The sequence below is a fragment of the Pinus tabuliformis genome, chromosome 2_2 (assembly GCF_031772625.1).
Source record: "Pinus tabuliformis cultivar Carrire ecotype Pingquan chromosome 2_2, CPIR1, whole genome shotgun sequence".
In the NCBI taxonomy this organism is placed as follows: Eukaryota; Viridiplantae; Streptophyta; class Pinopsida; order Pinales; family Pinaceae; genus Pinus; species Pinus tabuliformis.
In genome coordinates, this window is record NC_142300.1 from 424,528,344 (window position 1) to 424,538,274 (window position 9,931).

A 9,931-nucleotide genomic window follows, 5' to 3' on the forward strand; every position below is an offset into this window, starting at 1 on the left:
CACCTGTCTCCACTGAACTGTACATGCACTGACATGCAACTGAGTTAACTGATGTATTCTTTAGTTGATTTATGAGTTAATAATTAATTCACACAACTCATCACTAGTCTATTTGCAGTTAGACTAGTTACAACTAGTTTAACCAAGTCAAACTGAACACAACTCTATCAACTCTACATCCAACTCCACCAAACTCAACTGCTTGAGTTCTAACTCAAGTCCTGCATGCAATAGCTCAAATGACCCACAAAGAAAGCGTATTTCCTTCTGATAGCTGCATGTGCCACATCTGTAGCTCAAACTGAAGTGGTCCAAGAGGATAAGATAAAGTTTATAGTCTAAATATTGTTATGAGACAATAATATTTGACTTTTCTATTTTTAGCCTGGCAGTCTAAAAATAGACTTTGATCACACCACTATGAACCAGAAATAGAAGTCCATCTATTTTTCCCAACATGACCAATCATCCATAAATAGCATCCTGCAACTCATAGGCCATGATCCATATGTCTAAAAATAGACATAGTCTAAAAATAGACTTTGCAACATAATTTGCCTGTGGGCCCACTTAGTGAAGGCGACTCCTTTCCACTAAGCTCCATCATCTTGTTGCATTCTCAACACAATGGAGCGGGGCTGATATAAACATAGCTTGTGATAGCCAGACCCGATGGAAATATAGGTGACATTTGATATATTTTGAGATCTAGAAAATAGGGTTTTCCTTTGTATTTGTGTTTTTCGTTAAATAAACAAAATACAAAGGATAAAGCGCCGATGTGAAGAAACCGAACCCAAAAGGGTTTATGAATGCATATGTATATTATTTCAAGTCCAATATGAGTAGGAATTTCAGTGTTTAATGTATTTTTTTATACAAAGGAAACAAGTGGGATTTCGGAAGGACTAAAGGCAGTAAGAGGTTTTGGCCGGGCTCCACCCGAGCCCATACACTAATTTCCAAGTGTCCAGGCCCTAGAGAGAGAAAACCACTCTTTTCAAGCAGTTAACTCTCGTACTCATGGGCCGCCTGAAATGAATCACAGTCATTGGATCTAGATCTTCCAGATCAACGGTGGAGATGTGAAAAGCGATATAAAGGCAGACCCGAAAGGAGTTATAAGGGAAAATCTATAGTGTTTCAAATCCGATAAAAGGAAGATTGGTGAATTTTCATACTTTTTAGTGTATTTCTCCGTGTAAACAGAGAATGCTATCTCTAGGAATTTCAATGGCCAATGAACCATTCCATTATACAACAGGTGGCCACCATCCCTAAAATCATTGAGCAATTATTGCTAATGCTCAGAGGGGGATCTGAGTGAGCAGAGGCCGGGAAGCTAGAGAACTCGAGAAGTAGAAATGAACAGACAGTGTCGATTGGCTTTAAAGCCACAGATTGATAGGAAACAAAGCAAGCAGTGCTGAGACAGAGAGAAAATAGAGACAGAGAGTCTGTGTACTCAGAAAGACTTGGGGGATCCAGTCAAAGCCTTATTGTTTTGTATTTGTTGTGCGAGACTCAAATTAATCTAATTTTTGTAAAAACTATGCTTCTGAATACATAATAGAGAGGTCACCACTAAAGGCTGGACCAGGAGATGTAGCCCAGGAGTGTTGGGTGAACTCCTTATTAAACTCATTGTGTGTATGTGTGTTTGTCTATTATGTTCTTTAACTACTTCATTGTCTATGTATTTCACAATCTTATCGATCCATTGCACAAAGTAACATAGGAAAATCCATGCACATGAGTCTGTAATACCTTAATAATTGTCTAAGATCTCATTATCAGATCAAGTGGTATCAGAGCTTTAGCTTTGCTAAAGTTAGATAAGCTTGTGCTGGATGGTTGAATGCTAACTAGGTCAAAGCTAAAATTAGGAGAAGGAGAATTGGTTAAGGCTAACCTAGAAACTGGAAGATTCTATCCTAGGAGGAAAATGGTAGAAGAAATTCCCTTAGAACCAGACTCTCAATTCATGGATAGTTTCATGACCATGAGAGCCATGGTAGAAGAGATGTATCGAGAATTTAAGAAAGTTTGAGGTGAAGATACTTCAACCTCCAAACAAGACAAAGGAATAGAGGAACCTCTTCTAGATGGCCATTCAAAAGGCAAAGGGAAAGGGAAAGATCCTCCTCTATCAACACCTCCTTCTAGCCCTTTGATTAAATTAGATGTAAAGTTTGATTTGCCAATATATGATGGAGAATTAAATGCAAAAAAGCTAGATAACTAGATTAGATAGATTGATGTATATTGCAGAGTGTAGAACATTGATTCAGAAAAGAGAAAGATTTAGTTGGAAAACCTTCGCCTTGGAGGAACTACCCTAGTGTGGTGGGAAGGCAAGACACAAGATGATTTGAAGAAGCATGGTAATTTTTTTTCTGCCTGTAGTGAATTTTTTTCTGCCATTAAAAACCAATTCTATCCACTAGCTTATATGCATCAAGTGATGATGAGTTAGCAAACTCTTCACCAATTAAAGGGGAAAAGTGTACAAATCTATATCCAGAAATTTAGAAAAAGAGCTTTAATTCTAGGCATTTCTTTAGACTCACCTGAAACTTTGTTGAAGTATATAGGTGGTCTGCATAGCTATTTGAGGCACACCATTCTCATGTTTAACCCTACTAGCATAAATGAGGTATCTGTTCAGGCTACACATCTAGAGGCTAGAGGCAAGAATGTGAACCCAGAGATTGGGTGATCATCAAAACCCACTGCAAACAAGAACAAGGAAAAGAGGAAGTAGAAATGGAAAGAGAGGAAGGCAAACACTATACAGAAAGACAAACCTTCATGCACTCACTACAGGAAGGATGGACATGATGATGGACATCACTGGTCTTTGCATCCAGAGCTGAAACCCAAGAAGTTCGATGAAAAGAAGAAGAAGACTGATGCTGCTATTCAGAAAGGGGTCAGACTCAGGTGATGAAACAACATTCACAGCCACAGGTATAAAAGGTAAAAATTTTGAAGCATCTACTAGTAATTGTGCACAATAGAATGATAATGAAGAGAATGAGAGGAAAAAACATGAGCTTTTTCATATTAGACTTATTTCCAAGCATCAAAAGATTGATACTTTATTTGATAGTGGTTCACAAGTAAACTTGATTTCTGAAGCAATTGTAAAGAAGTTGGGACTACTAACCACACCTCACAAGAAGCCATATCCATTAGGTTGGGTATGTGATAAAACAAAGCTACAAGTGACTAGACAATGTAAACTTAGGTTTGCTTTTGGGTCAAACTTTGTAGATGAGGTTGAGTTAGATATAGTTCCCTTGGACATATGTGGTATTGTTTTAGGAAGTGTTAGACTCAGTCTTGTCAGTCCTCTGTCAGAGTCAAATTCACCAAGGTTCATTTCTCGTCATTTGCAGTCATCAAATGCCATCTTGGTCAAAAGGAGTCATTTTAATTCTTGAGTCCAGGGTTTTGTCTCCAGAAGCAATGCTTGCAGGCCAAAGGGAGGTTCAATAAGTTTCTTATTTCAAGATTTTCATCATCATTAACGCTCAAAGATATTTCTTCTTCAAAACTCTGTTTTGAAGAAGAAATTGTCAAATGTGTTTTATCATATGCTCCATTCACAAAATGAACTCTTGGCAAATCATCCTAATTGTCAAAGATACAACACGCTCAGTAGTTTGGTGGAGTTTGATGGTTATTATCTTGAAAGTGAACCATGTGTGGCTTGTAGCTGTCCAGAAGTGCCTTATACAAGAATGAAGTTGGAAAATCTGAAATCTGAGACCAAGTTCTCTGACAACTAAAACATTGTCAAATGCACAGGTAGCCACACTATCCAGAGTGTCACGATGACTGTTCATGTTGCTCGCTGATCAAAATCAGTTAAAATGCTCAATTTATATTACAATAATAGGCCTATTTGCACTACAACACCATGGCACGCATTGGGTGGGATTCATGTTTGCACCGATGGTTTTGACTTGGCTACTATGCATTAGAGTGATTGGCCTCTATAATATTATTTGTTGGAATCCACATGTACATCGGGCACTCTCTCTACATTACATGCACAACTTTTTGAAAAAGGCACAACGAGGAAGTTGGATGTCCTTGGGAGGCGTTCTATTGTGCATCACTGGTTCAGAGGCAATGTTTGCAGACCTCGGGCACTTCTCACAATTTTCAAGCAAGAAATCGTCAAAACACCCAAAAGAAAAGCTGAGTTGAAGTTTGGAGGGATGGAAATGCGTTTTAGAAGGGCAGACTGGGTGTTTGCAAGCAACGCGGCGGATATACTCAGGGGCGCGGCGCACACCCAGGGCGCGGCGCACATAGAGCCAACCCTCAGTTCATTTGTTCAACGGGTGCGACGCATACCCAGCGCGTGGCACACTGGGTTTGCCACGCGGCACACACCCACAAAGGCCCGAATTTTCTTGAATTTCTTCAAACTGCTCATACCTTGCGTGGATTTGCCATAAAATTGTGGTAAAGCAGTGCAATATTTTGTCAATTCACAGAATGGACTTTGTGAAAGACGATGGGGAAAATATTTGACCACTTTGCGCAGAGGAAATGGCTTTGACTGATAGGAAATTAAAGCCTCGCCAATGTGGTTATGATATATGTGTCTTGTGTTGGCACCACCTTATGGAAGTTGCCGAGAAGGATAATACGGAAGGGAGTTGTCCTGCATGTAGGATACCATATGACAAGGAAAAGATAGTTGGAACAGCTGTTGGCTGTGAAAGGCTGAAAGATGCGAATTGTGAGAAGAGGCAGAACTCCCAAACGTCAAAATCAAAAACATCTAAGATGCGGAAACATCTCAGTAATGTAGGAGTCATTCAGCGGAACCTTGTGTACATAGTTGGAATACCTGCAAGTTTAACAGATAAAGAGATCCTTGAAACGACGAGAGTTCTTTGGACGTTATGAAGGTATCAATTTCTCGTTCTAATGCTAGTAATCAGTAATCCACGAGTAATCCAACTACAAGAGTATATATTACCTATTTAAAAGAGGAAGAAGCGATTCGTCGTATTCAGACTGTAAATGGATTTGTGCTAGATGGCATACAATCGCGAGCATGCTTTGGCACCATTGAGTACTGTCATGCATGGCTGAAAAATATGCCATGCAACAATCCAGATTGTTTATACTTGCATGATATAGGTACACAGGAAGACGGTTTTACAAAAGAGGAGATGGTTTTGACCTATGCAAGCAAGATTCAACAATTCCATGGCCTTAAAAATCCATCACATAGACATGGGGAAAGTTGTCTGCCTCCACCAGAACCTGATGTTACTAGCTCAAACTCAACTTCCTCAAAGTAAACCACCTGTCAAATCGGCTGCTTTTGTCAGGACTGCTGTCGCTAATGGAACTACTGGAAAAGAAACTATCTTGCCAGTTGCTGCTTCCCCAGGGTCACGTGCTGCACAGTGGAGGACAGTACCTACAAAAGCGCCTACTATCCCTGTATCCACTAAACTTAAGTCAAGCTCCTTGCATACACTCTCGGTTTCTCCACATTCAAATTTACCTACTTCCGCTTCAGTGGTGGCAGTAGCGGTTAGTGCACAACAGTCAAGTGAATGATCAACATTCTCTGTACCCGCCAAACCAAATGTTCTGAAAAATTCCAGTACAACAAGAACAAGCTCAGCAACCATTGCAGGTGTAGATACAGCTTCCATTAGTACTTCTGAAAGATATATTAGGCAAAGCAACCCTCAAAAGAAGTTTGCTGGAAGTAATCCACATCCAAAAAATGGAGTTCAAGAAAGCATTGAAAGGGCATCTCATCATTTATTATCAAATTTAACACTGCCAGCCAATTCACATGTTGAGGGGGATGTGGAAACTGAGAGATCTGATTGTATTCTAGTATCCTTTGAAGTTGTAGAGGGAAGGCTTTGTAATGATGCTTTTAAAAGTACTCCTGATGATTATGATGAAGTCAACACCCTAGTATTAGATGAAAAATGGAAAAGGTCTGACTCTCATATTCATATCACCAAACGTCCTTTTAACATTCCAACCTCTTGCTCAAACTCATCACAGATTGACAATAAGGCTGATCTTGAAACTTCCTTGGTTGCATCAATAAAAAATGGTTACATCACGGATTCTAAAGATCTATGTCATCCAAAAGAGTTGGAAGAACATTCAAGATCATTTGTTCAGATACCCTCACAAACAAGGAGAAAAGCAAAACATGAAACTGCATATGAGGATAATAATAGGCATTTAGGTTCTCAGGCATCAACTATCATGCCTGTAGTATGTAATCCAGCTGGTGGTACCATGATGATAGGTGCTTCTCATTTTGTTTCCTTGAATGATAGAGATATAAGCACAACATCTCCTATTAAGGCTTCAAATTTTGATATTCCTCACAGTGATGGCTATAACTCTGGAATAATTGATGACAGAACTGAGGGGTTTTCTTCCTCTGGCCTAATTTCTACCACTTGTTCTGCACCTCCTTGTAAAGAATCTAGCATGGATAAGGATGGAATTTCGATGACTGGTTTGCAAGCCAGTGAGCAAACTTATGAAGATTGTTTTAGAATAGAAAAATCAAAATGCTTGGAAAATCTTCAAAAAGATCAATCCAGCTCTAGGAATAATATTGATACAGATGTTGGGGCGTGCTAATTCTATGAAGACAAATAGTGGCAGGATCGTATGACTATGGTTGCTAAAGCATTCGTGTAGGAATTTACAGGGTAAGTTCCTCAGAAAGAACACCAAAAGGACACTGCTCACAACCAGATCTCAAATCAATACACCAGTATTTTTGACGTGGTTAAAACCCTCAAAGTGCAAGGAGGGAAACAGTCCACGGCCTGTCCCAACGTGGGTACTACAGGCAATTTATTAATCAAAGAATGAAAATTTACATAAGCTTCTCTCATGCACGGATTACCCGAACAATGACCCTCCATGCACTTTAAATAGAACTCATGGACCAATCGGGTGTCAAGCCACGGATCAAGTGTCGGTAATACCGAGGTGAGAGTGAACCGTCGGATCACTACATATCGTGACCGTCGGATTGTAAGTTACAAAATGTACAACGGTAAAGAAAGACACTTTACCTAACTCTATACCTAACTCTATACTAGACCAAGTTGAACTTAACTATATCCTATGTGTCGGAATATCCTAACATCCCCCCTTAAGAACAACTTGGGATAGGATTGAAGGATTTACAAATATGACACAATAGGAGAAGGAAGGAGGCACTAGAGCATATCCCCCCTTAGTGACAACTTCCTGAACTCCAAGCATATATCGAAGTTTAGTGAACTTCGCCTCTGTGAGAGCCTTTGTGAAGATGTCTGCAACCTGATCATCTGTTGAACAATATTGCATTTCAAGAACATGGTCATGAATGAGCTTTCTGATGAAGTGCATGTGTAGTTCAATGTGTTTGCTACGCTGATGTTGGACTGGATCTTTGCATAGCTGAATGGCACTTTGATTATCACACCAAAGTGTGGTAGGATGCTGCTGCTCAAAGCCAAACTCTGATAGGATCTGACGAAGCCACAAGGCTTCCTTACTAGCTTCCATGACACCACGATACTCTGCTTCTACTGACGAAAGAGAAATGGCAGCCTGTTTCTTACAAGCCCATGTAATAGGTCCTGAACCAAGAGTGAAGACATAACCGGTAGTAGACTTTCGATCATCAGGGTCACCAGCCCAATCAGAATCAGTGAAACCAACTAATAGAGGAGCTGCTTTGGCACTGTAATGAATCCCAAACTGTACTGTACCTCGAACATAACGAAGTATTCTTTTAGCTGCTTTCCAATGACTTTCACGAGGGTTTTGCATAAAACGAGCAACAAGGCCAACAACAAAGGAAAGATCAGGACGAGTATGGGTTAAGTACAAGAGTTTTCCTACAAGTTGACGGTATAAGGTAGAATCAACTTCAGGAGAAGTACAAGAGACTGAAAGTTTGACACCAGACTGAAAGGGAGAAGGGGCTGGCTTACAGTCTTCCATGTGAAAATGATGAAGAATATCACAAGCATACTTGGACTGGGAAAGGGAAATACCCTCTTTGGATTGCAAGACTTGAAGACCGAGAAAATAGTGTAAGTGTCCTAAGTCTGTCATTTCAAATTTCTTTTTGAGGCTAGACTTCACATGGTTTATAAGGTTGGGATCACTACCAGTAAGGATAAGATCATCAACATAAAGAACAAGGATGATAAGAGAGTTGCCCACTTTCTTGGTGTAGACAGTATTGTCAGAATGACACCTAGAAAAGCCAGATTCTAAAAGAAAGCTATCCATTTTGGCATACCAAGCCCGAGGAGCTTGCTTGAGACCATAAAGGGATTTCTTGAGTCGAGAAACAAGGCTGGAGTCTGTTTGTATGAAGCCAATGGGTTGTTCCATATAGATTTCTTCCTGCAAGTCCCCATGCAAGAAGGCAGATTTAACATCCATCTGATGGACTTCCCATTTTAAAGAGGCAGCAAGGGAAAGAACAAGGCGGATAGAGTTCATTTTGGCAACAGGGGAGAAGGTTTCAGTGTAGTCAATGCCTTCAACCTGTGAAAAGCCCTTAGCAACAAGACGAGCTTTATGTTTATCAATTTTCCCATCTGATCCATACTTGGTTCTGTAAACCCATTTACATCTTACAAGTTTGCGTCCCTTTGGTAGAGGAACAAGATCCCATGTATCATTTGTCAACAATGAATGATATTCTTCATTCATAGCTGCTTCCCAATGTGGATGGCCTGAAGCTTCTGCAAAAGTGTCAGGATCATGATTTACTGGAGCTTGAGCCAGTAAAGAAGAGGCTCTTTCAAACTGAGAACGTGTACGTCGTTGATCTGTAGGATCGCCGGCAAGATCACCTGCTGCATCCCGAGTAGCACGGACCCATCTTGGAAGTTGAGGATCCTGAGAAGGTGGGGGAGGATTAACATCCTCACTTTCATCATCTGAAGAAGAAATGTTGTCAAAAGTAGAAGAGATAGGAAGAGGTGGCACATCCGCCGGACTAGGCTCGCAGGCCGATTTATTTTCATCAAATTTTACATCTCTTCTAATGATAACATTTTTGGACTTAAATGGAATAAGTCTATAACCTTTTACATCTTCAGAATATCCAAAAAAAGTACATTTCTCACTCTTAGGTTCTAAAGCTTTATGCTTTTCATCTGGAATATGGGCCCATGCTTCACTTCCAAACACACGAAAGTGACTTACATCTGGTTTAATGGAACTCCAAGCTTCTTCTGGAGTGATATTCTCTAGAACCTTAGTAGGAGTGCGATTGATTATATAATTTGCACAATTAATTGCTTCGGCCCAAAAACTAAGACTGAGTCCTTTAGATTGCAGCATACAATTAGCCATTTCCTTTAAGGTGCGATTTTTCCTTTCAGCTACACCATTTTGTTGTGGAGTGTATGGAACAGTATGTTGCATTTGAATTCCATTTTCGGTGCAAAATTTGATGAATGTGTTTTTAACATATTCTCCACCATTATCAGTTCTTAGCTTAAGAATTTGATGTCCAGATTGTTTTTCAACAAAGGCTTTGAAGGCCAAAAATGTGTTAAATACTTCGCTCTTGAGTTTTAAGAAGTATACCCAAGTGCATCTAGAGAAATCATCAATGAAAGTTAAGAAGTACTTGCAGCCAGAGAATGAAGCAACAGGAAGAGGACCACATAAATCACTGTGCACAAGCTGTAAAGGGGATGAGGCGTGCCAAGAGGCACGTTTGTCAAAACTGTCCCGATGATGTTTTCCGAGTACACATCCGGAACAAACACCATCTCTGCAAGATACCATAGGAAGACCTGTCACCATATTTTCTTTACATAGATGCTGAAGGGAGCGATAGTTTAAGTGACCAAATCGCTCATGCCAAAGTTTGCTCACTTCATCATTA

General features: G+C 40.0%; 1 protein-coding gene across 1 annotated transcript; it reads left to right on the forward strand.

The window, feature by feature from the left end:
• The first annotated feature begins 4,566 nt into the window (after window positions 1-4,566).
• Window positions 4,567-4,929, forward strand: LOC149193065 (uncharacterized). Its single transcript, XM_089407196.1, has one exon. It carries the CDS (start codon window positions 4,567-4,569, stop codon window positions 4,927-4,929), a length of 363 nt encoding a protein of 120 aa, XP_089263322.1.
• The last annotated feature ends 5,002 nt before the right edge of the window (window positions 4,930-9,931 follow it).

Bases quoted from the DNA above. Each gene is read 5' to 3' on its own strand.
- LOC149193065 (XM_089407196.1), top strand. From the start codon at position 4,567: ATGGCTTTGACTGATAGGAAATTAAAGCCTCGCCAATGTGGTTATGAT.